Source organism: Callospermophilus lateralis, chromosome 18, assembly GCF_048772815.1.
Source record: "Callospermophilus lateralis isolate mCalLat2 chromosome 18, mCalLat2.hap1, whole genome shotgun sequence".
NCBI classification, from domain to species: domain Eukaryota; kingdom Metazoa; phylum Chordata; class Mammalia; order Rodentia; family Sciuridae; genus Callospermophilus; species Callospermophilus lateralis.
This window is the reverse complement of record NC_135322.1, coordinates 56,613,716-56,640,617: the sequence shown is the minus strand read 5'-3', so window position 1 is coordinate 56,640,617 and position 26,902 is coordinate 56,613,716. Positions and strand designations below refer to the sequence as shown.

Here is a 26,902-nt window from a genome sequence, read left to right as displayed (position 1 = left end):
TCAGCCTACTTGGTCCCCTTCAGACCCGAACCAAGCGCTGACCTCTGGCTGTGATGCTCAAACCATATGTAGAGAATGTGCATCTTCCTAATCCATCATGAAGCAATGCTTTGGTAAAAAGGAGATAAAAATAAATTGCTAGAAAAATGGAAAGAGAAAAACAAAAGCATAAAAAAACACCATCCCTAGACCATTTTTTACTACTACTAGGCACAACAGACATAAATTACTCTGTCTGGCTGACATAAATCATTCCAAAAATGTACTCTGAATTTCTGTACAAACCTCATCATTGGTCACACAGAATTGCCAGGTGGGTACCAGCCTATGGGCCACACTGGCCTAGGGCAGCATAAAGCAACGGTGGCATCAGGAAACTTGTTACAAATGCTCCCGCCCCACCTCCTGAACCAGAAGCTCTGGGGATATGTTGCAGAAACCAGTGTTATAACAAGCTCTCCAGGTGTTTCAATGCATGCTGGGAAGGACTGTTTATTCAGAAGACTTTTGATGTTACCTCAGAAATAAAGATGCCCCACCATTCCTGGGAGACCCAGTAGATACAAAAGCACCTGGAGCCCTGCTTCTCATCACCTTCTGCCAACTGGGAAACTCAGTTTTCCCTTGATTCTTTGACTCTTTGTGTTTAAAGTTAAAACAAGTTAGAAACACCTTCAGCAGGATTCTAGACAAGTCCTGGAGAATTAGAGAGTGATGACATTGTTAAATCCTTTACGGTTTTAGGAGTTTACTCCTAGTGACTTTTTAATGTCCCAGTTTTTAAAATTAAGCAACCATAACTATTCATACTACTACTTGGTTTGGGGGTTGGGCTTTTTTTTTAAGTCTTTTTGTACAGAAGAAAAACTGAACCTTTTGGTATAGAGCTCTAGGAATCCTGACAAATGTAGAAAGCTACGAAACCACTATCACACTCAAGATATAAAACATTTCCTTCCTTCACCTGATGAAAGTTCCCTTTTGCCTTCTGGTAAAGTTATTCTCACTTGGAAGCCATTGCAAAAGGGACCTTTTTGTGTTCCCATCGTTTTGACTTTTCCACAATATCTTAGATATGGGATCACAGAAGGGTGCTCTGAGTCCAGGTCCTCTCACCTACCATATGCAATTGAGAGTCCCCTTATGGCCACGTGCACCAAGCAACCATTGCTTTCTGTGGTTGAGTACAATTCCACAGTGTATCGGGCACCCACCAAATAAAAATGGAATGTACACCCATCACTAGCTTATGCACATATGGGTGGCTTCTAGCTTAGGGAGACTCTGAATAAAGCCAATATAAACCTTTGCACATAGGCTTTTCATTTCTCTTGGATAAAATTCTAAGAATGGGATTTCTGAGTCATGGTATGTTATATGTGTTAAACAGTAGAAGAAACTGCCTGACTGTTTTCAAAGAAGGGGTACCCTGTTATAGTCATAGCCCCCATGTAGGAGGGTTCCAGTGACTCTGTGTCTTCACTAGAACTTGGTGTTCATAATCAGTTTTTTTATTATTATTACTTTACTTTTAGCCATCCTTAAAATTATATATTGATATTTCAATGTGGTATAATTTTGCAGTCTACTAATAACCAATGATGTTCTGGATTTTTGCATGTGCTTATTTGAAATCCACATATTTCCTCTGTTATAAATGGTATAATGAAATCTCTTGCCCATTTGTTAATTTGATTTTTTTGTTATTGCACTGTAGTGTTCTTATTATATTCCAGATACCATCCTTTATAAGGTATGCATCTTGCAAATATTTTTTCTCAGTCTATTTTTTTTTCCATTTTCTTGACAGTATCAATTTAAAAGTAGAAGCTTCGGATTTCTGTGAAACCCATGGGTTTTTTGTTTTGTTTTGTTTTATGGATTGTGCTTTTAGTGGTGTATCTAAAAACTCAATGCCTAACTCAAGGTCACTCAGATTTTCTCCTATGTTTGCTTATAGAACTTTTATAGTTTGTGGTTTTGTATTTAAGTCTATGGTGAAGCTTGAGTTGATTTTTCGGGTACACTTTGAAGTACGAATTGAGATTCTTTTCCTTCTTCTTCTCTGTATTCTTTTTCAAAAGTGAATTCTGATTGTTCCAGTACTGCATCTTGAAAAGAACTGCCTTAGTAGCTCTGTCAGAAAACACACAGACTGTGCTGTATAGGTCTATTCTGGGCTCTCCATTCTATGCCATGAATCTCTTTGTCCATCTTGATGTCAATACCACATTATTTTGAATATTATAGTGATATAAAAAGTCTTAAAATCAAGCAGTGATAAATCTTAACCTTTGTTTTCCATTTTCAAAATACTTCAGCTATTTTAGTCTCTTTGCTTTTCCAAATACATTTTAGAAAAAGCAGGCCAATTTCTTATAACAAAAAAAAAATTTTTTTTTCATATTGTTGACACTACTGTAAAAGTTCCTTTTAAAATTTCATTTAAATTTTTTATTAGCACATAGAAATATTGTTTTTGCATATTGACCTTAAATCCTGGGACTTGCTAAACTTATTTTTAAATTAATAAATTCTTTGGGATTTTTCTACCTGGAAAATCATGTGATCTCGAATCAGAGGTATTTTATTTCTTCCTTTTTGGTCTGTAGGTTTTGGGTTTTCTTTCTTGATTTCTTTCTTGATCACCAATGGTATCTTGAACAGGAGTGGAGAGAACAGACTTTCTCATCTTGATCCTGATCTAGGGAAAGGCATTTCAGTCTCTGATCATTCAGTCTGACATCAGACAGTGGATTTTCATGGATGCCCTACACAGCAGTGAGGGTTTTTTCTTTAGTTTTTAGTTTTCTTGTTTTTTATCATACATAGAATGGTGAATTCTGTTACATTTCATATATCTACTGAAAAGAATTATTTTTGTATTCATAAATGAATTAAGGATGATATTTACTAAGTTTTGCTATCTACAGCCACAAACTTTAAAAGGCCTTATCATTCCTATCCGTCCTACTTTTGAGAAAAGTACCTCACAATTTTTATCTATGACTGCTAACATCAACAAAAACAGCAGTAGTCACACAGAATTTTGGACCCACCAATGTTAAAAGCAAAATGAAAAGCATTTGGGAAAAATTGGCATCAGTCAATTAGAGGTAAGCTCATATCTGGTGCAAGTAGGTTCTAAGACTCATTTTTTTATTTATCTGTCTTTTCTCCCCCAAACCCTTCCCTAGAAAAATACAAGTAGACATAAAATTTCCATCATCTCTAGTTTGTAGGCAAAATGAGAGAAGTATTTTCTTTTATTCTTACTTCTCCAACTTTCTATTTAAAGAAAACTTTAAAATCTCTTGTCTCAGTGAATGACAGTAATGGTTTATTCACATCCGAAGCGGGAAGTCATCCTCAAACCTTCAATTCCTAACTTTCCGTCTATATCATACTGAATTTGCCTCGCTAGTTGACCACCTTCTTTTGGCTCCCTCCCAGCCTGTGCTAGTTCAAGCCTCTAGCATTTCTCCTTGGTAACATCAAAGTTTACTTTATTGGTCTTCAAGATTTGTATCTTCATGCATTCAACTAAATCATGTGAATTAAACTAGTTTCCAGGTTTAAATTATTCAATATCCAGTTCTGATATCACCTTCAGGGTAATGTCCACACACCTGCTTATAAGGCCTACTACAGGAACCTGTAAGTCTCACATCTGGAAAGAAAAATAGTGTGCCCAGGGCATTGTGCCTCAAGAGGCGCAGATATCCCACATAAATAAAAGGGGTATTTGCTTTTCTGGCTGAGAAAATTGATTAAAAGCCCCTCTTGTAAAAAAAAAAAAAAAATATATATATATATATATATATATATATATATATATATATATATATATATATATATATATATATCTCATCATGGGAAAATGAGCCTCAAACCAAAAAATAAATGTAGGAGGCCAGTTGCTCATTATCAGTTCCACTAGTAAGTGACAGACTGACAGGCCTCTAAATACTTGCCACTGTAAATTCTTATCACTAATGTTGTCACCCTCCTTCCTATCCCCATTATCAGAACAGCTCAATGCTCCAGTTTCTCAACTGCAGTATTATTGACAGTTCAGATCACATGGTTCTTTTTATGGAGGGCTGTATCAAGCATGGTAGGATGTCTAGCAGCTTCCCTGGCCTCTCCCCATGAAATGCCAATAGCAGCCCACCCCCAACAAATGAGGCAACCTAGAATGACTCCAGACATTGCTGAGCTTCACCCAGAGGTAAGATTGCCTTGGGTGGAGAAACACTGCCCAAGGAAAAGATGTTACCTGCTTAAGTTTAACAGCAGGAATTTTGGGGGTAAAAACCTCAAAGGGATAAAAGTGCTAGTGACCTCAGTCAAAAGCAGACTGATTCCCAGGGATTGTGACAAATGAAATAGGGAAGAGCGAGGAAGCCAGGCTGGGTTGCTGCAGTGTTAAGATCAGAACACAGAATAAAAGGTGCACATGATGTAAAGAACAACTTCCTACAGCCATGAAAAATGGTTACAGATCCCCTGGGTGCATACTAAGTTTACAAGCCCATCACTTTGCACATAATTTTTCTCTCCATGAAATATCTTATGTCATCTTCATGTGACTGTGGGACTGTGGCAGGACAGGAATTAGAGATGATGCACATCAGAGGTGGTGAGGATAATGGCAGGCAGTTTTATACAATGTATATATAATTTTTATAGGCCAGAATCATCTTTGCTTTTTAACTAAGCAACTTCTGCTACGTATCTTCCTATATCTATTGAGTTGTCAGATTTCTCTTCTGTTGAGCTCATAGAATAAAATTTTATTTTAGGGTATGCTTTCAAAGTAAACAAATATTTCTTCTATTTCCATTTTAAGTTCTGGAAACACTAGAAGCATACTTAATGAATGCATCCACCTCTAAGTGAACTGATTTCAGAGCATTTCATTATGAATGGATACATATGTTCGTTTCATTCCCTGCTGAAAACGTATATCCGTGCATATTCGTGGGTAAACTACAAACTGTGTTTGAATTTTGAATTTAAAATTTTGGTTTAGGACATTACTACACTGAATATACAAAATAGAAGCTACCGTGGATTTAAAGTCAACACACGCACACATTGAAAAAAATAGAAATAAAAACCTGAAATATGTTGGATCAAACTAACATTTGAGCCTATTGATGTTCTGATGTTCACCCTGTGTTTTCCAGAAGGAAACTCACACAAATTCTTCACAAGGTCGTATAGCATCCAGGCTTTCCTCTGAAGACAGTGATAGGTAGAAATGCAGCAATTCTGGAAAGCATTTAGGAACCAAACTGACAATCCCAATGGTTACTTTCTCGCAGAAACCTGCCAGAGTTCCCATCACTTTGCACCTCATTGATTTGTGGACTTGACTCAAAGAACATTTCTGACCTTATTTGTAAGTTTTCATGATGGAACATATGAAATAATTTCTGAGCAATTATTATATGTCAGACACATGACACTTCCCTCGACTATGTTCACACACACTGTGACCACTTACTGTCTCCCTGGCAGAGCAGAGGCCCCAGTTGATAAGCAGCTTCAGAATGCGGCCGGCCTGTATCTGTGATGACAATCTTAGTTACTGGCAGATGTTCTTTATATGAAAGAAATCCTGTGTCATTGGTCCTGAAAACACAGTTGCAACCATAAAATTCTTAAAATTACTCTAAATAATGTAATTCTAAAATAAACAATAATCCTCAGTGCATTTTAAAGCCAAGATGCTCTAAGCTGAAATTGCACATTTACAAAAGAATAAATACAACCGCATATCTGGGCACATAAAAAACATGGTAATGTTTTAATGTCTCTTGCACATATTAAAATACAGAATATAAAATATAGCATATGTTAAAAATTACAATGTAATGTAATGTATTTTTTTTAATTCACTGGGCCATTTTCTACTTTCTGACTAAAATGGTTAATTCATTAACATTTGGCACAAAGACCCACAGTGTGTTTTAGGTCTAGCATTTTCATTATTTGTTTTGTTGTTGTTGTTTTGATTTTTCTCATGATTTCTTATACTTCTGTTCCCCCTTGGTTGCCTCATCTTGATCTACTCTGTATTTTTTGTATTCAAATTTTATTTTCACTCTTTACTTTTAGCTAAAACTCTATTGTATTTTAATGTTTGTTTTATGAATTAGAAAATGCATCCTAAATTTATCACAGTCTACTCACATTTTATACTGTATAACGATATAAAATGTCAGAAGCTTGCTAGGGGATAATTTATTTCGCACCCCTCCACTCACAAGAGCATGCATGCAAGAGTGTGCACATACACAAACACACACACACAACACACACTCTTATTCTTTCTGTTATTGCTATAGTATATTTTAAATCCATGTTATAAACTTTATAGAACAACTAAACAGTGAATTTTAGTTTTGTAATTAAGAATTTAAACATCAGGTTTTATAATCACCAACGTATATATAATTTCCAGTGCTCTTTATTTCTTCCTGAAAATCTGAATGTTTGTCCAAAGTTATTTCTCTTTAGCCTACAGAAGCTTTGTTAGAATTTTTCATTTCAGATCCTGTACTTTGCTATTTTAAAATTTACATTTTGTTCTTTAATATATTTCTCATTTATTTAAATCTCATTTATTAAAATTCCCTCTTCAATCACTGGGATTACTTTTAACCTTGAAGTCTTCAAACATGTTTATAACAGTTACTTTAAAGTATTGTCTGCAAATTTTAACATCATGTCCCAAAGTTTGTTTATAATACCTTCTTTTAATTTCTTGACTTCAGATCAAAGTTTATTCTTCCTTGGAACATTCGTTTATAATATCCTGGATATTTTAAATGATATAAAAATTCTGGATTTGTTATTTTGGAATTTGTGATTGTTTAGACAAGTAGTTAAATCACAACCTTTTCACAATAAATTGTGGATGTTTGATTTACACTTCATTCAAGAACCAGGTGTTAAGATAATTGTGAGATACTCTTCATATGTTTAAAGTTTATATGAAACATTCTTTGGTAATTGGCTGAAAATATATTTTGAAAATAATGGAATGTCTAATTACGCATAGTTTTAAAGAGAATGATAACTTGACTCACGTAATAGTCCATTGCAAAAATAAGTTTAAAAGCTTTGAACATTCAGGATTAGATTGATTGTACCACATTTTCATTTAAACAAACCTTTATCTAATTTAGTTATTGTACTAACTTGTTCAGTATCTTTCTGGCTCTACATACTTTGAGTGATTAATTTAACAAATTCATTTTATCCTGAGTACAGGAATCATGAAAATCACCATTCGCTGCGGTCAGCATCACAATTGCAGTAATAGTGGGTGTCGGTGCAGCTCCCTTCCAAGCCACAGGCACACTTTTGAGGATCAGGTGAAGAGCCTCCCCAGTAAGTTTGAGTTTCATTAGTTCTTCCAACCCACCAGCTCAGAGGGGTTCCATCTGCAAGACAAATGTGAGAACCATGACATCTGCTTCCATCCCAGCTTAATTCTCTTTCTTCCTAAATTGTTCAAAAGAACAAAAGGAGAAAGAGAATGATTGATGTGATATAAAGATGTTTTAAACACTATCATGGACGGCATTTCCTTAAGGAAGATTTATTAAAAAATTATTATTAGCCTTAAATGATTGATAGATTTCTTTTTCCTTTGGGTAGAAAAGAAATGAGTGGTTCATATTTAATTTAACTATGATAGCAAAAAAAAAGAAGATGAAAAAATACTGTGAGAAGTTCACCTATGTAACTTCTTTAAAAATAATTTTGAAGCAAGTTCGCATCAAATTATGAATGTAACAAAGCAAATTTGATTTGGAATCATGAAATGCCCATTAAACACTGTGGGATGTTATGTAAAGGCACTGATTTATCTCGATACATTTATTGGCTAAAAACAGACTAGTTGTTTATTAAATATTAGGCATGGTATGGCACTCCCTCTCCATGATTTAAGCTTTGTTTGGAAGTATATATTTTCTCTTCCATTTAATGACTTGGCTATTTATTTGGAGACTACAAAAATAACAAAGAAAGATCTCCAAGCCTGAAGCAAATATTACACTAAAAAAAAAAAAAAATAAAGTTTCCCTTAGCCAAACGCATCTCTTTCTACGATAAATGTTCAGTTACCAGCTCCTTCTGAGTTAAGACTAAACATGATGCCAAGGAGCTCAAGCAAAGAATAGACAGAACATTTAAGCAGGGATTTGCAGACAGGGAAGTGAGGCATGCAGGCAGTCCATCTTGGGGGAAGGAAAAGAAGTTCAGAGGAAAAATCATAGTCATTTGAGAACTGGGGCATGAGGAAAATGTAAGCAACATCTGATTTGTCAGATCCTCAGAGGCAGGTGATCATTTTTCTGTTGTCTTTCAGAGGTTTAAGTCATCACCATCCATCCCAACGAGAATCCAGGACTTTTACTAATTCCTCTCTTACTAACAAATGCCAGTGCTCATTTTAACTTACTACTAGGTGGCCCCTCTGCTAATGCTGATGACCTGCCCCACAAGGTTACTACATGCTGGTTCCACCAGATTAAAAACCCAAGCCAAAAAAAAAAAAAAAAAGCTTATGTTATGCACAAAGTTATTACTATCCAGAAAAACTTGCATGATTTGAACATTAGTCAAAGGTTAAGCCTATGTGGAACATTTACTAGATATATTTTAACATATTGCTTAACACACTGTGTTCTTTGATAGGAAATAAATAATTATTCCTAAGTGCTAAATCATATTTTCCCACCTAAATTTCCAATTTTCCCTATAAAATAGAAATTAATAAATGTCTTAAAGGTACCAATTACCTTTGGTTCCACCCAAGGCTTCTTAAAGAGAACTAAATAATTTAAATCAGGATAAGAATGAAGTTTTTAGCTAGGTACAGTGATACATAATTATAATCCCCGTGGCTTAGAAGGCTGAGGCAGAAGGATCACAAGTTCAAAGTCAGCCTCAACAACTTAACGAGGCCCTAAGCAACTTAGCAACACCCTGTCTCAGAATGAAAAATAAAAAAAAAAAAAAGGCTGGGGATGTGCCTCAGTGGTTAAGTGCCCCTGGGTTCAACCCCTGGTAGCAAAAAAATGAATAAAAAGAAAATGAATCTTTTAAATCTTGAGAAATTAAAAATTAAAATAATGAGTCGGTGATCAAGGTGGAACATTCTTCCTCCCACAGTTAAAATCCTAAATGACCCCAGTGCTCCCTGGGACACCCTGTCAATGTGCTGAGCCACATGGATCCTCACTGCTAAGAATACATTTTTATATTCATACCCAGCGTGGCCTCATCGAATCTTGAAACTACTGATTCACTGAGATCTGAGGCTCTAAACATAACACTGCTTCCTGGGTTTCATCCTTGCCTTTCTTGTTGGGAACCCAGAATCTGAGTTGTTCTCTCCCTTTTTAGTCTCTCAACCTCAATCCATTCTACACAATTCCAGGGTCATCTATAACCGTAAGTTTGCACTCTGACCAACATCTTCCCACTCTCCCACCTCCAGTCCCCATAGCCACCCTGTTACTCTGTTTCTGTGAATTCAACCCTTTGAGATTCCACATACACATGACATCATGCAGTATTTGTCTTTCTATGTGTGGTTTTTGTGTCCTCTACTATCTCAAGGAGATTCCTATGACTATTGCAGCATTATTCACAACTCCCAAGACATGGAAACACATAAGTGCCCATTGAGACATAATACAGATAATGTGATACACATATAATGAAGTATCATTCTGCTTTAGAAAAGAGGGAAGACCTGCCATGTGTAACAAGGACGTGCATGGAGCACTGAGCTAAGTGAAATCAGATGACCGTTCAGCACAATGAACAAGGAGCTACACACTAACATGGGTCTGTCAACGGTGACCTCGATGCCCTGACAGCCTACAGCGAGAGGACTCCTGTCACACACTCCGTGTTTATCACCCCATCTCATCAGCACCATAGCCACAGGAGCTTGGAGTGACCTGCCCCAATTCAGAGAAGAGAAGGCAGAGAGTCTTTTCTGATCCATTCATTCATTTGATGAATCAGAGATTCATCTAAGTTCTCTATCTAGGAAAGGAGACAGCTGGCACCTGAATTGAGCTCTCTTTCCTCTGTAAATCTTACCATTTTTTTGCACTACAACTGTCTGATCCTCATTTACAGGTGAGACTGAATTTTCAACAGAGAGATAAGATTTGAGTTGGGACCAGCAAATTGGTATTGGAGGGATAAAAGTTGGATGAAGACATTCTGAAAAAGGGACTGGGGGTCCAGAGGGACCTGGGGTACAGCCAAGAAAATCATCTTTTAGTAAATGGATGGAGAGCAAATAGAAGAGAAGCTTAATTGGAAATAAAAGGTTCAAATGTCAGACCAACAGCTTAACATTTTTGTAGATGATCCAAATGACAGAAGATAATCACATGAAACGCATGTTTTAACTTCTGACTGTTCTATCTGTAACTGCAACCCTCTTAGGAGAATATGGACGAAGAGAGCTTCATTGTGCAGATATTAGCATCCTCTCTCATTTCTTAAGAGAAACCCAATTGATATCCCTGCTATAAAACAGTGCGCCGAGGAGTAGCATGAGGGTTGCACAGGCAGAACACACAGACCTCGGATCCAGGCAAAAGTCATTACCAGACAGACGAGTGACAAAGCAGCAGAGTTTCTGGAAGAGAAATGTTGTGCTAGACACAGAGTTTCCTGAGGGTGAATTTCCTTCCGGAAGGCTAATAGTGTAGACTGGGTACACTGGGTGTACACTGGTGGTTGGAAAATGTGGAGAGATGGCAAGCTGAGGGGGGGGGGAGTACTCACACACAAAGAATGAGGTCACCAGGGCCCACCCCAAGGCAGAAGTGGGGGACCTGCTATTCTGACATCAGGAGATATTCCAAAGAGAGAAAATATAAAACCCAAACAGAATTCCTAGGACTGGTTCTGGATAGAAGAAACAAAGGGTTAAGTAGGCTTTCTGATTCCTATCTATGCTCCCAAATCAACGGTTTCTAGCATTCTTTTCTAGTTTTCAATTGCACCCAGAGGCTACCTGTCAACAAGTCATGAAAAAGGAGCCCGCAGAAGAGTCACTTTCAGGCAACTAAGTCCTACTTGTACTCACTCTTTTCTATGATAAAATAAGCCTGATGCGTCTCTTCCCTTTATGAGGATAAACACTGTGCATTTGTGGAGTGTTAGAAAGAAACCTGGTCTATACATGATCCAATTAAGGCCAGGAGGAGAGTTGGAAAGCAAACAAGGCTTTGAACGAAGCTCAATGTAAATTGACCTTGCTCTTTTCTCCAGGCAACAGCATCTGTGTGACTTCCAGGCTGTGACATGATTGCTAAGTACGTGGACCCTCAACACCTGGGTAGAATTAAAATCCTCAGGATCTGGTTGAGTAAGGACGGGAATGCACAGGGGCGCATGGCAGATGCCTCGGTTTACGCACCTTCCTGATTCACGAGCCGTGACTTCTTGCAGTAGTAAGCAAGCTCCTGTTCGCAGTGCTCCGCGCGGTTAATGGTGGCCTGGAGTTGCTCCATGCTGGCCACATACTCAAAAACCCCAGTGTGTGGGTTCTCCGGGTCAGTATTTCTGACTCTTGTTAAGTCAGAGCCGTTGTGCTGTATGATGGTCCACGCAGTTTCTTGTATGCAGAAATGGGGGAAGAAAGAGAGGAGACCATCACTAGTCTGCAAAAGTTAAAATAAATAAAGAAAATCAAAATCACCTTTTATCTGAGTCAAATTTTTCTAGTCATCAAATCTCCCTGTGAGGTAGAATCAATACAAATGGATTTTCAAAATTTTTAAATTAAAGTAAAGTGACTCCTTTCTCTGAAATGCATACTATCACCATACATTTGCAATGGCTTTATTTTACTTATTCATATGATTTAGCCAGACAATATTTATGATGAAAAATATTAGAAAATTAGGATTGCTAGATGCTTTTGATATATTTCATTTCATCAAATCTGATATTCTCTTTTAAAGATGCATGATTATTTCATTTTCCTCCAAGAAAGAAAAACATGCTCCCTACTTTAACTGCAAAACATTATGGTGACACACTCAGAATTCAGTGATGTTACAATGTAAAAAGAGGGGTACATGTTAAAAAATAGTGAAATATTTTATATCACATAATATAGGCAAAGACTTTTTTACTCTTAAAAATTATGCATGTTTCCAGCAAAGAAAAAAAAGTAAGTTTTTATATTTCTCTTTTTAGTCATGATTTAATTCTGAGTATATAAATTTTTTTCTTCTTAAATCAAATTTTCCATTGTTCATTTTAGTATCATATGATAGTTTGGCAATGCAATAGGAAGTTACTCTTTTGAACTGAAATCATTTGATATACTATCAATATCTCAACTAATACACACCAAAAAAGTATCTAGGAGAGTGCTCACAATTGCTACCTGAACGTCAGCAAACATTTCCATCATACTGATTACCAAAATTACTTAAATTAATATAAATCCCACAATGTCTGTAACAGAAGATGGGCGTGTTGTACCTATCCTTCAACTTTCTCTTTTCATTCTGCATTCACTGTGATATATGTAGGCACAAGAACGGATTCGTCAAAAGGCCTCTGATTTACTAAGTAGTAAGAAACACACTGGAAACTGACACAGCTCTTGCAGATGTGCTGTGAAGTCATTTAACTCCTCTGTGTCACAGGAAAATTAGAAACTGGAGGAAAACAGTAATGGTAATCTCACCCCTCTCATTTTTTTTTTTTTTTTTTTTTTTTTTTTTTTTAGGTAATTCATTCACAGGAATCAACAGTGCAAACAAGATAAGGTGGTAGACTTTGAAAAATCTCACTCCCACTTCTCTCATAGTCATCAACATAGAGAGGTTGGTTAAATGAGACGGGTAAGGAGTCTGGCAGCCTTATTGCCTTCCACGCGTGGATCCACAAAACAATAGCTGAGACTTCCATTTCCCCCCTTGTATCTCAGCTCACCCTACAGCTTTATCAGTGGGGTACTTTTCTCAAAGAGAACATGTTCTATAAGCTAATAAAACTGATTATGGGCAGCCAGTAGTACAAAGCAGAGGCCATCAGGAGATGTGACTGTTGACCTGGCATGAATCTGTGCCCTTTGGGAAGTCAAGTGAAACCTAAGCCTCCACTTCCAAATCTGGTAAATCAATTGGCAAAACTAGACAATAGAGTATATTGGAAATTCTCTAATTTTAGCCAACTCAACCATGGCTGTTGGAAGTTGAAAGTTATTATTAGCCAAGGCAAATCTGTCAGTCTGGCCTCTGCTGGGCTCTGCCTGTATTGTTCAACAGAATTATGTTCCTTTCCTTGTGGTCAATCTGTGGTGTGCATTGGGAAGCTTAGCTCTGGCTGAGCAGCTGCCAAAAGAGCAAGACAACAAACCTGCTTGAAGCCTTTGTCTCTGTGCCTTTGGGATCACACTGAGAGGGACTTGTATCCAGTTTAGCATCTACTGTATCACAATTAACATGTGATTCTAGCGGGTTTTTTTTACAGTGTTTAAGAGATTCATAGCCATGGTGCCTGGCAACGGATAAAGGGCAGAATCAAATATGTTTTCTTTGGAAATCCTAAAATATTTCAACATTATGAAAGTTTCTGTATGCAATTTTATTACCTAATTAAAAATACTACAAAGTGTAAAATTAAACACATGACATATACCATCTAGATTTCCAGAACTTTTCTGATACCATGAAATCAGCATAGTTGTTTTGAGCAATGGAGATGAGTGCCCCACAGTCAGGCTCCAAATCCCCTGTGCTAGATTAACAGGGGAAATTCAGAAAATTCCCTACCTAGAGCCTCTTCCCTGTTCCTCCAGACAAGGCTGTGTTAACTGAGTTTTCTACAAACACCCATTTGAAAATAATAACTGAAAAAGTCACAGAGGTCATCACCACCTGTCATGTGCTTTTTAGTGATATTTTGATTGTCTCTCCCATGTGAGATTGACAATAGTTTCTGAGCTGCTCACCATGGTGTCCCTTGTATGTAGCACAGGATGTTGGCACAACATGCAGAAGACATATATTGGAGAAATGAGGGCATAAACAAGGGAATAATCTAAAACAACTCAGTGTTGAGAGAGCACAATCTCCCTGGTTATGGATTCTGATCTATGGGAACTGTGAAATTTTCACAGCCTTGGAGCTGTTTTATAACTCTATAAATTATAGATAACTGATAGGATTACAAAATCATGTTAAGTTTGAAACTGTCAAGGGTCTAAGATGATACTCTACTTGCAAATTAATAAATGATTCCATTACAGATTATATCCAACTGTATCTATCTATCTCTCTATCTAACTACCTGCCTATCCTATCACACACAGGGGACTTTGGATCAGAGAATATTCACTAACAGGGAATCTTAGCAGCATGGATTCCCCACAGGCCATTTTCTCCCAGGGTAAAGCAATACATTCCAGCTGCCCCCTCTGCATCCTGGCACCAAACCAGTAGAAGGAGCCCAGTGGAGCTTAAGCAGGACAAATCTCTGAAGACAAAGGGACAAATTCTCAGGTTTTATTACCCTTGGAAAGTGGGCAAGTGCCTCTGCAGGAGACACACCTTGAAACCTCTCTAGAGAAATTTGTTCTCTTTAACTTCTAAGACATATTTATAGTTCATCAGCCTTTAACCTGAGTTGTTGGGATTCTTTTAAAATTTTTGTTCACTTCCTTATTTTGTTTGGCTTTTGCTTAGACAGAAAAGCACTGTCTTATAAGGGGACAGAGAGATGAGGATGGTGGGGACAGGAGGTTAAGAGAATAATTCTGTAGAATGAACCCACCATATTGACTCCCTGCATGCTTTCTTTGCCAAAAAGCAATCTGCCTACAGCCCCACCTGGCCTGAGAGGACAGGATATGTAACATTTCTCAACAAACTGAGGCAGGGGGCAGTCTGTGTAGGTAATGAATAATGGGGGTCCAGAGGATGAAGGCTGGATATTAAAGAAAAGACAATGGGTTGCTAACAGCTAACCTGGGGATCCCACTTTCCAGCCCAAGAAGTTGCTAATGATTACCCTCCATGCTCCTACCCTTAGGCATGGACATGAAAAAGACAAGATATGTGTGGGGTCAGGGTGGGGTCCTGGGGTTTATAAAAGAACAAGACACACCCACTCCCACAGACAACCGGCTCTGGGCCCCCTTCTCTTTGGAGAAGTCTGCTGCTTCTGTCACTTTTCTTTAAGTAAAACTGGCTTTCTACACTTGCCTTGGCAAGTTTCTCGGGTGTTTAATCTTCAACACCTGGGAACAAGGACCCGTTCCTGATCTCCAGGACTGGTATCAGTCTCCTTGAACACATCATTAGTGATTCTTGCCAAGAGCCTGCCACTTGCACCTGATGGAGGTCTACTGACGTCCTTCCCTCCTACCCAGGAAGCCAGGGTTTCCTCTGTTCTCGGGAGCACGTTTCTTTCAATATTCCTGATGTGTCGATGCCTCTGTTCTTTGAATTCTCCCTTGAACTGGTTTTAACAGCTTACCAATTTTTCATTAATAATGTATTAAACAAAATCTTTAAAATGTGTTTTTTTTTTACATTTACTTTTACATCTGCATGAGATTCATGATTTCACTTTCTCAAAAATGATCCTTTACAAAATGCAACAAGAGTTGGAGGACAAAGAGACACAGGGAAATACATGAGAAGAGATTGCTGAAAGAGGCAGAAAAATCTATGAAGTTTAAAAACTGGATGGTAATTTGGGTTTACCAGTGTCTTTCCCTAAAGAGATTTCTAATAATATGCATTGTAAATAAAGCTATTGAGTAATTAAGAACTTGATTTACCTTAGGCAGACTGCTATTTTTTAGTGTGATAACAAAAAAAAAACAACATGCTATTTAAGCAACACAGTTGCAAAGCTGTGGTGCTTGGTGCTTAATAGCTGAGGGTGATAGATGTGATAAAGGTCGGAAGAGCAGGTGGAAAATGCTTTGTTGAAGGAAACAGGAGTGAGAACCCCTAGCGTTCTGGAGCAAACCTTGATATAAACAAGGCTGTGACTGAATAATGTCATTTCGTTATTAACCTCCTTAGACAGTAAGAAGCCTCTAATAACAAAATGTCCAAAGTAAAAATAATGACACTATTTTTATACAACACAGCATACGTGTCTCATGCTAAAATTACATGGGGTGTTTGTTAATAATGCAGAGACTCAGGCCTCAGCCTAGAAAGTTACTGAGTCAGGGAAACTAAACCCAGGAATATTGTGGTAATGGTGCTGTAGGAAGTGGTGAGTGTGATGCATAGAAGTTTGAAAGCTGCCACTCGGGCTCTCACCAATTTCTCCCCACTGAAACAATCCTCCTTAAATGCAATGTTTAATAATGAGAAACTTCTTGAACATAAAACTATTTAATTATAGAAAAAGCAATGAGTTTAGTGTAGAAGAAAACAGTCTCCTACATCTTAATAGGGACAACCACTGAGATTCATCTCATCCTGACTAATTATTTCCAAATCATACTTAAAATACTCTATTTACGAGGAAATTTCAGTCTTTAACTTGGTTTAGGAAATTGCCCATTCAAAACGGAGATTTTTTTGTTTGTTTGTTTATATTGTTTAGTTTGTAATGCTTGCAGAGTTATTTTAATCCAGTCAGAATCATTTGTGTGACACTAATCCTAAACTAACTAGATTTTTTTTTTTTTTTGTAAGTTACACATTTTCGAGTTACCGATTCAGCATTTTGTCTCGGTTTCACAATTGTTATGCCAGATTTGGATACAAGCAATGGGATATGATAGAAGGTGGTGCTTTCTAGAAGAAAAAGCTCTGTGAGAAAAGGGACCAAGGCTTTAGTTCTTGACCTTCTCATGTCTTTAACTAGCTGCACTGACCCTTCCTGGGTCTTACTCATTTGCAAAACCAGAAAAATGAGGAGAGTTTTGACATATTCTCCTCTCTGGGGGTTTCATGTTTGGGGGTTGCCACACCTATTTGACAGTTTTAATATTTCAGAGCTTCTAGAGACCAGTAGCTGTCCCTGAATGTCTGTGTCTCTGCTCTCAACACCTTGCAGATATAATATAGTAATTTAGTAGTGTACATATGACTAAATTATTATCCATAATAGACATAAGATACATGATAGAAGTCAATATGCATTAATGTAGATTCTCATTATCTGTGAATTTGCCTACTTGCTCAAGTTATTTGTAACTCCAACACTTTTGCAGTTATTTGCCGACAGGTACAGGACAGTGAAACTTAGAGCACCAATCACAGGTTCCCAACTGACGCTAAACAAGCCAATGTTGTCACAGTTTCAGCTTTCACTCTTATCTGGTCAATAAATGTCCTATTTATATTCTATTTTGCACCACATTTTTTCAAATTTTTGTGCTTTGGATTAATGATTTTGCTGTTTGAAATGGTTCCCTAAAGCTGCTATGGGTCTGTGCCCCTAAGCACAGAGGCTGTGATGTGCCTTGTAAAGAAAGCATGTTAGGTAAGTGCTATTCAAGGGTGAGCCACAGTGCTGTCGGCTGTGAGTTCAATGTCAATGAATCACACATATATGCATATTAGATAAAGTCTCTTTAACCTGAAATACACAAACAAACAAGGTCAAGTATCGATTGATTGATGAGAATGTTGCCACTAGTGGCTCACAAGAACCTGATCTTACTGGATTTCCCTTTAGGAGTAATGGTTGAATATTTACTAATTCAGGGTCCATGGAAACTTTGTGGAACATACTAATGTGATAATAAGTATCAACTGTGTGCATGCGTGTGCATGCATGTGCGTGCGTGTGCATGCATGTGTGTGAGCGTGCATGTGTGTGCACTTCTTAAAACTTTGAAGAATAGAGACATTTAACAACTTAGAGATACTAATTTTCAGAATCAAAACCTTATATTACCTGTGTATACGAATGTCAAGATATAGTTACAAGAACAGGGAAGTCACAGGTTTACAGTGGTATATTTTTAACTCACACTCATAATCCAACTTATACATACAGGAAATTTAAAAAAATTTGGACATTTTAATTAATATCTTACATTGGCAAAGCTTTCCTTTTCTCTTTGTAGTCTTCTCACATAACTATGCATACAAAAGTTTGAGAACCATAAGTATAGCAAGTTTAGCAACACTAAACTGCATACACATAAGAATCATTATTTGGGGCACTGGTTCCATTGCCCCATTTTAGGGTCTAAGTCAGAGCTTGGGGTGCTGACTGTGAATCTGTGTGGTGCAGACTGGGGAGCTTCAACTGGAGACCAGCATATGGGAATCATTAACTGCTGTGGGTTGCTTTGGTCTACAGGGCAGTTCCCTTAACAGCGTGAGAGTTAAGGGAGTTACTTAGTTGTGCTATATGAAAAACATCTGAAATATGTTATATACTAATGCCCCCCCCACCCCGCCAAAATCAGTAGACCAGGTTTTACCACCACCTGTAGATTTTAGAATCACATATTAGAATCCAGGAACCAAAGTCCCATGCTCAGCTGCCTCTTCAGTATCTCAATGGAATCTCAAGTTCTAATATGTGAACTGAGCTTCAGTGTTTCCTTTCAAACCTTTTCTGATCACATCTCAAATAAGGGCAACTCAGACATGGGTTGCCCAAACCAAAAACCATGGTGTCTTTTTTGTCTCCTTTTGTTTTCTCACATCTCAAAGGTATTCATTGAGCTACTCTAACCTTCTCCAACTACATTAATACTACTCAGAGCAAGAAGCCACTCTATCAATAGTGCCAGCCTGAATTCTTGCATTGTCTGAAATAGCTTCCTAACAGGTCTCCTAACTCCTGTTCTTCACATGCAGAATCCTAACTCCTCTCTACCCTACTCCTGGATGGGCATTTCCCACTGCAGGAGCAAGTGTGGTCCTATTAAAGGAAGCCAGATTGCATACCACCATTGCTTAGAACTACCCAACATCTTCAGAGCTCAAACCAAAGACCTCACACATGGCTGTAGGAAGCCCATGGCTCTTCCCATCACTACCCACTACCTGACTTGCCCCATCTCTTCCCACATCCTGCTTACCTGCCATCCTTCAGTTACCCTGGATTCATTGCAGTTTTCTGATCACATCAGCCAACACTACCTGTTTGGGGACTTAGCCCTTACTGTTGCTTCTACCTGGAATGTTCTTTCTCCAGACACCCAGTCCCTGATGTTGAGACACAATCCCTCTAAAACACTTCCTGCCTCAACTCAACAGTACTCTGTTACTTCTGCTTTGCTCCATCCATCAAACTTGAAATTCACAGGACAGCACTGTCTGATACAGTAATAGAGATGTTCTGCACCATGAGGATCAACACCAGCCTCAGAAGCCTGCTGAGCAGCTAAAATGTGGCCAAGGACACAGGAACTCCAATTTAATCTTATTTAAAATTTAATTTAAATAATCAAATTTAAATTTTTTTAGTGTATGTATTGAAATCTTACAACTAGTTTTAATTAAATTTGAATCTACATAGGCACTTGTTGCCAGAGGCTACTGTACTGGACTACACAGTTCATCTAGAATTTGTTTTTTGTGTGCCTAACAAGGAAGGGATCAATATTCCCTTTTTTTTTAATATTTATATATAATTTCCACTCAATCCCACTGGTAAAAAAAGATCATCTTTCCTTCACTGTACATCAGTATGGCCTTAGCTAAAAATCAATTATCCACATACAAGTAGATCTGTTTACAGACTCTGCATCTAGTTTCATTAGTATATTTATCTGGATGCCATCTACACACTGTTTTACTTAGCCTGTCAGCATAACGTCTGTATCTGATAGAGTTGTCCTTCAAATCTGTTCTTCAAGACTCTCCTGGTTCTTCTTGTCTTTTCGTATGTGCTTATAAATTTTAGAAGGTGCTTGCCCATTTTTATCAAAATAATCATACCAACCTACAAACAAGCACCCTCCTAGAATTCCAATTTAGGTTTGTACTAAATCAATATCAGTGATGTCATACAATGTTGAGTCTTCTAATGAATGAAAATTTTATACTCCTCCATTTATTTAGGATTTTAATTGATTTAAAGAGCGTTTGGTACTTATCTGTATAGAAGCCCTGCACATTTTTCATTACATTTTTGACTATGTTTTTGAGACTTTTGATGCTATTGAAAATATGATTTTCTAAAAGGTCATTTGCTGGTAGACAGAAATAAAATTAATTTGATATCAATTTTGTAACCAGTGATATTCCTGAATTGCAATCCTTTATTGTATGTTGTTTGGAATATGCTTCATAGATAACCTAGTCATTTCTGAATAATGAGAATCATAGGCCTTCCTTTTCAATACTCAAATGTTTTATTTCTTTCTCTTGCTTTATTGCACTGGCTAAGACCTCTAATACATATATTGAGTAGAGTGGTGTTACTGTTGGTGATAGAGGGAAGGGTTTTAAATACTTCACCATAAACTGTTACAAATTCCATAAGTTCTTTGTGGGCATTTTTTGTCAAATTAAAGAATTTTTCTTCTATGGGTTATTTATTAAATTTTTTATCATGAATGGATATTGAATTTAACCAAACATAATTTCTGGGTAAACTGATTTAAGAATTCTAAAATATAAACAAATGTAATGTTTACATACATTTAAAAATTAATTTTTTTTTCAATTTACTCTGCTAAAGTCTACCATGTTTTTTTTAATTTGGGGAGAAAGTTGGAACCCTTTATATTAGATATTCTAAAAAGGACCACATGCATAGAAAACAAAAATATTTTAAGTCATTACTATTCAACTGATTTTTAAATATTTATGCTCAGTTATTTTACTAATAACACATTTTAATCAAGTTGCAAGTTAGATCAAGTCTCTACTTATTTTAATTTTGTGTATTTAAGGCATTAATGCAGATTTAATTATTGCAGGAAAGTTGGTTAACTCACCAGTCATATTGCAGTAGAGAAGAGATGGTCCCAGTGGACCACTTCCATCGGAATCTATGTAGTAAAACCCTGAGGTGTTTCCTTTATGTTTATAGGCTTCACATGACTGCTCGTAGATAGCTGTAGGGGAAAAAAAAGTCTCATCATAAATAAAATAGTATGAAATGAATATCTGAAACTTCAATTTGGGCACAGAATTCTCCAATTATTATTGAAATTGTTTAAATTATTGAAATGTAACATGCACAACACTGCCAAGAGAAAAGGTAAAATTTACACTTTAAAACCCAGTTCATTTTTTAATTCTTTTTAAATGAATATGGATGAAAGTGGTAAGAAAGGGGGAAAAGCCAAAAATGGGAGTATTTCAAGGAAATGAAAATTTATCTGATTTTTATATTAGAAAGAACAAGGAAAGAGGAAGCAGGTGTTTAAGTGTTAAGAACTTTAATGTGACATCACATGCCACCCATTTTGGAATTCGTAATTCCAATATCATCTTGACATCCTGCACTTCTGAAGCACAATAGAGGGACTGCCTAATAATCTACTGCTACCCAATAGTTATGCAGCAGAAACATATTAAATAATGTTGAAACTCTATTCCATTCTCACATAAAATTCACTATAGGTAAAAACAATTTTTCACAGAATAGATATGATTCACCAAGTTCCTCATCAATAATTCTAAAAGTAACCGACTAAAGAAAACTTCTCTAATGCTCTGTAGTGAGAATTCAAGATAATTAAAATTCAAAGCAGAAGAAATATTTATGTGAAATATGCCCCCAAGTGGTCTCAATGTGGTTTGATTCATAATTTTTTATTTTACAAGTACATATTTGCCATGTACAAGTTTTGATATTAGCTCCTATATGATACATACCTCTTACTGAATGTTTGACCAAGTGTACCAAAAACTTCTGTTAAGCATTTTATCCTGTGAAATTTGAAATAAAAAAAAAATCCCTTGGACATCCTTTCCTGAATCTATTTTAAGTTTTTGAATATTATATTAATTAGCGCTTAGGTAACATAAAACATTGTAGCTGATTTGTTTAATGTTAAAAATTTTTAAATAATCATAGAAATGTACTTCCTTGTTTCTATATAGTCTGAGACTTTTTGTCCTTACTGTAGATGGAAATATAAGCATGGATTGTTAATTATACATGCATTTTGTGCACTGCAGTGGGTGCGTAAAAATGGTCAAGTATTTCAATTATTATTGTTATTATTTGATACCAGGGATTGAACCAAGGGTGCTCTCTGAGCCACATTCCCAGCCCTTTTTAGTTTTTATTTTGAGACAGGATCTTGCTAAGTTGCTTAGGGCCTCACTAAATTGCCAAGGCTGGCTTTGAACTTTGTGATCCTCCTGCCTCAGCCTCTTGAGTGGAGCTGCTGGTATTAGAGGCATGTGCCACTGTACCCAGCTGGTTAAACATTTCTATATGCAGATAAATATGTTCATCAGTGCTTTGGAAGAAAATATTTATGTTGCAGGATTGAAGTTGGCAGAATTTACGCATGACTCTGGGATAGAGACACACATTGGAAAATACACAAGATTGGATGAGGGTAATTAAAGGACTTTGGCTTTATATGCATTGCTTGACTTTTTATAGCATGACTGCTTTAATGTATTGTTTCCTAATAATACCTTTTAAAAGTCTCCGTCTCTGCCTCTCCACTATAACCACGTCTGTCAATCTGCCCCTATCTCTCAGAATGGTTATTAACAACAACAACAACAAAAAAAAATTCAGTTCCATTTGGGCAATCTGCTCAAAAGCCTAATAAATTATTTATTGAATCAAATTGTGGGCCCTGGATGAAAATACCTTTTTATTTATCATTTAATTTTATTCCTCTGAGCTATTTGTGTTCATATTATATTCAGTCATTGATAGAAATTAAAAGTGAATGCTCAATTTAAATATATTTAATAGCTTTCAGGATTGAGTTAGTTACTATAATGGGGATGGTGAAAGATCTAAAAAATGCACTGTCCCTTAAAATGCACTGTCCCTTCACCAGATGGGTGACATGACTCAAGTAACCTGCCTCTGGTGACAAGTGAGTTGAAGCTGTTATCACCAGGAAACACTCTTTATAAAATGTAAAAGACTGAAGCTCCTTAATGACATGCTACATGGGGGGCGGGGGGCGGGAGGTCCTGCTGAGCACACCCTTCCAGCCTCAAATCAAGGCTCCTCAGGGTCCTCTGTAGAGTGCCCAGGGCTGGGAGCCCAGGATCCCAAACTGTACCCTGGCAGGAATACAAAGTATTGTGCAGAGTTGTAGTTGTAGATCCAACGTGGTGAGGTCTAACTCTGCACCCAACACCTGCCTTGAGCCAAGACTATAGAAGGTAGAACCAGGAGTTAAGTTGCTCATAAACTCAATAATAATACAAAAAAGGGGGTGGGAGGAATGGGCATTTTTGTCACCCCATTATATGTACTGAACAAACAGACAACAAAATCACCCAGGTCTTACAAGATGTGCAAGCATTTCATCAGAAAAATAGAGTTTATAACACAAGGAAAGGGTATTGCTCGTGATCCCAGCTTTACAACATGAGTTCAGGTACCTCCATCCTCACTCTGCTTTGGGCAAATTTATTAATATCTCTATTATAGGAGTTATACTAGTTCCTACCTATCAGGGTGATAATCAGAATTAAATGAGCTAAGGTTTATATAATACAAGATCAATACTTCGCATTTAGAAAGTATTCAATTACAGTAACTGCTGTGATTCATATAATAATTATCCCCATTTGTCTTCATCACCCTCATTAAACAGGGAGGCCCAAATATTTAAGTATTACCTAGTGTTGTAGACTGGGAGTTTGGGGCCCCCTTCCCCCAGAAACATATGCTGAAACATAATCCCCCATTGTAGGTATTTGGTGGTAAAGACTTTGGAAGGTGACCGGGTCACCAGGGTGGAGGCTTCATGAGGCAGATCCCTCATCCTTCCTAAATGTGAGGATACAGGGAAAGGATGTCAAGAAGCAAGCTCTCACATACACCAAATCTGAGGCCCTTTGGTCTTGGATTTCTAGCTACCAAAACTGTGATACTGTCTTATAAATATCCCAATGCACTAAGACAGATGGTTTCTACTTGAGATCTGCATCCCTGTGCCAGAAGCCACACTGCCCTAGTCCATCCATTACTGTTTTCTGAGAATCTTCTTGTTTATTAGTATGAACAGTAAGAATCTGGTAACGGATCATGTGTCCACTCGTACTGTGTCTTAAGTGTAGAGTCGAACACTGGCCTGAATCAAGTAGCAGAGCCAGGCGATCATCCTCTCTGCATTTTAGTTTGCTTTCTGTCCTCGGATCTCTTGTTTCTTGTACGTGTTTTCATTTGCCGCCATCTTCCCCTTCTCATTTCTGTTTTAGATATTTCTATCAACTACCTTGACTACTTAAGGAAGTGGGGTGCAGATTTAAAATAAACTAGAAACCCCTGGGTGCTCGAAGTCAGGACTGTCTCTTCCATGACCACCTTGCATACACAGAGACCCACGTACAAACAGCAATGAAAGGGAGATGGAGAGGGACGTCACCACAGGGGCAAGATCGGGAAGATGAACTCGGCTTACAGGTATGGCAGGTGGCTCCCGTGTAACCCGTGTTGGTACAGTTACAATGGAAGATGCTCCAGGACTGAGAACAGGCGCCACCGTGCTCGCAGTAGTTGGGCAAACACCTAGGAGAAGGTGAAGAAACAACCACCATTTGTCATTTTTGATATCATGAAGTCTTGATCATTTATACTCGTGGTCATGTGAAAGAGAGGTGTCAACCCCGACAAGAAGAGTAAGGTTGACATGACCGATGGCGATTCAGTCTGGTGTGAAGGTAATTGAATCACAGAACTAAAACCTTGGGTCATTAAATTCAGCCGGTTCCCGCCCATTTCCAGGTACTGTGACTGCTTAATCTTCTACTTTGTCTCACTACATCAGCGCCCTTTATTTTCCCTAAGTGACACAATATGAGTTCGATGTATATTCGGGGATATCAAAAGCTTTTGTGACACAGTATTTTGTCACACTGAATTACTACATTGAACATTTATAGGAAGAAGGAATAAAGAAAAGGCGAGGAAAGAAGGAAGTGGGAGGGAGACCATCTGTGCACTTGGCCTAGAATCCAGGAGGGGCCAAGGATGAGCAGTAGAGATGCTCGGATTCCAAGCAGCGCAGAGGTCCTGAATGGAACTCAGGGGGGCTCCCAGGTTATTTTAAAATTTCAAGAGAAGTAACTGGCACGCTCAACGTCTGTCAAGCACAGTGTGACTTACTAGCGTGAAGTCGCTCAGCTCTATAATACATTCCTTTTCATCACAACCTGTCTTTGAGAAGCTGGATTTTAATAATTGATTTTAAAAAGCAAGTACCATGTGAAATCTACATGGAACAAAAAAAAAAAATGGAGATAGCAGCATTTGATCTGATTCCAAGCTTTAGAAAGATGGTTCAGGTCCACAATCCAATTACTAAATAAGTGTGTTTTATGATGAATGAAATCATTTTTTGCAAATGATGTGGATCACTTTTTCTTTTAAAATAAATTTTATTCTGTATATTTAAAGTAAACAACAACATGAATGACATTACACATAAAGATAATAAAAAGGTCATTACAGTGAAGCAAATTAGTTCGTGCCTCATCTCACCGAGCTACCCAGTTGTTTAATTCCTTTTGTTTTCTGTGGCAAAAGTAGCTAAAATCTACTCATTTAGCACGGACCCCTAATATGGCATGATTTTGTTACCTATAGCCCTCCTGTTATCCATTAGTTCTCTAGATTTGTATCATTTTTTTCCAAGTGTTACTATGCTGTTAGGACAAAAATATTAAGTCATGTAGAGCTAAAACACTTTTAAATCAAAGCATTAGGTTAGGAAAACAGAAAAATTACAGACACAGGGACACCAGGGAGGAAAGAGTTGGGGGAACCACTGTCATCAGCTCAAATAGCCCTAGGTTGACTTTAATATTCCACCCTGTACCCCAGTTTTGCCTGTTAGATAGGTTTCTTATTGACTCCCATTTCCTTACAGCATGTATTTTGGAAAACTCTCCATTGTAAATTACCCCTTTTCCTTTTTATTTTTTGGTAGTGGGGAGTGAACCCAAGGACACTTAAGCACTGAACCACATCCCAGCACTTTGCACTTTTTATTTTGAGACAAGGTCTCAATAAGTTGCTTAGATCCTAAGTTGCTGGGGCTGTCTTTGAACTTGTGATCCTCCTGCCTCAGCCTCTCCAACAACTAGGATTACAAGTGTGTGCCACCTTGCCTGGCCCTTCACCCTTTTAGATATAAAACTTCTGTTCTCTTGCAAGTTTTAAAACCCAAGACTGACTGTCTTACTGGAGGACCTGGGAATCATCCCTTTGAAATGCAAACATTAAGAAGGCTAGAGCCCTTATTTCCCAGTCTCTACAGGATACCAACTTCCATTAGCACCAATTAGCAAACAGGCCAGCCTAACTCCATCGAGTTGTTTGGACCTATAACACTTTTTAAATAAAGTATCAGGATGTCTTTTGACTTAGAGGCATTATTAAAAAATACAGCCACATCTATGTTCATAACAGCTCAATTCACAATAGTCAAACTGTGGAACCAACCTAGATGCCCTTCAACAGATGAATGGATAAAGAAACTATGGCATATATACACAATAGAATATTACTAAGCTTTAAAAGAGAATAAAATTATGGAATTTACAGGTAAATGGATAGAGTTGGAAAATATCATTCTAAGTGAAGTGAGCCAATTCCAAAACACCAAAGGCCGAATGTTCTCTCTGATAAGTGGATGCTGATCCATAATGGGGGGTGGGCATGGGGAGAATGGAGGAAATTTGACTGGGCAAAGGGGAGGGAGGGTCAAGCGGACATGGATACAGGAAAG

General features: G+C 37.5%; 1 protein-coding gene across 6 annotated transcripts in view; it reads right to left on the bottom strand.

The window, feature by feature from the left end:
- Positions 1-26,902, bottom strand: part of Cntnap4 (contactin associated protein family member 4) — a 237,004-nt gene that overhangs the window by 46,111 nt on the left and 163,991 nt on the right. For all 6 annotated transcript variants that reach the window (XM_076837934.2, XM_076837938.2, XM_076837940.2 and 3 more), the window contains 5 exons: positions 24,575-24,681; positions 20,954-21,073; positions 11,474-11,671; positions 7,301-7,457; positions 5,513-5,640 (listed from right to left, as the gene is read on the bottom strand). In XM_076837934.2, coding sequence (XP_076694049.2) covers positions 5,513-5,640; positions 7,301-7,457; positions 11,474-11,671; positions 20,954-21,073; positions 24,575-24,681 — 710 coding nt within the window. The remainder of the gene's footprint in view (positions 1-5,512; positions 5,641-7,300; positions 7,458-11,473; positions 11,672-20,953; positions 21,074-24,574; positions 24,682-26,902) is intronic.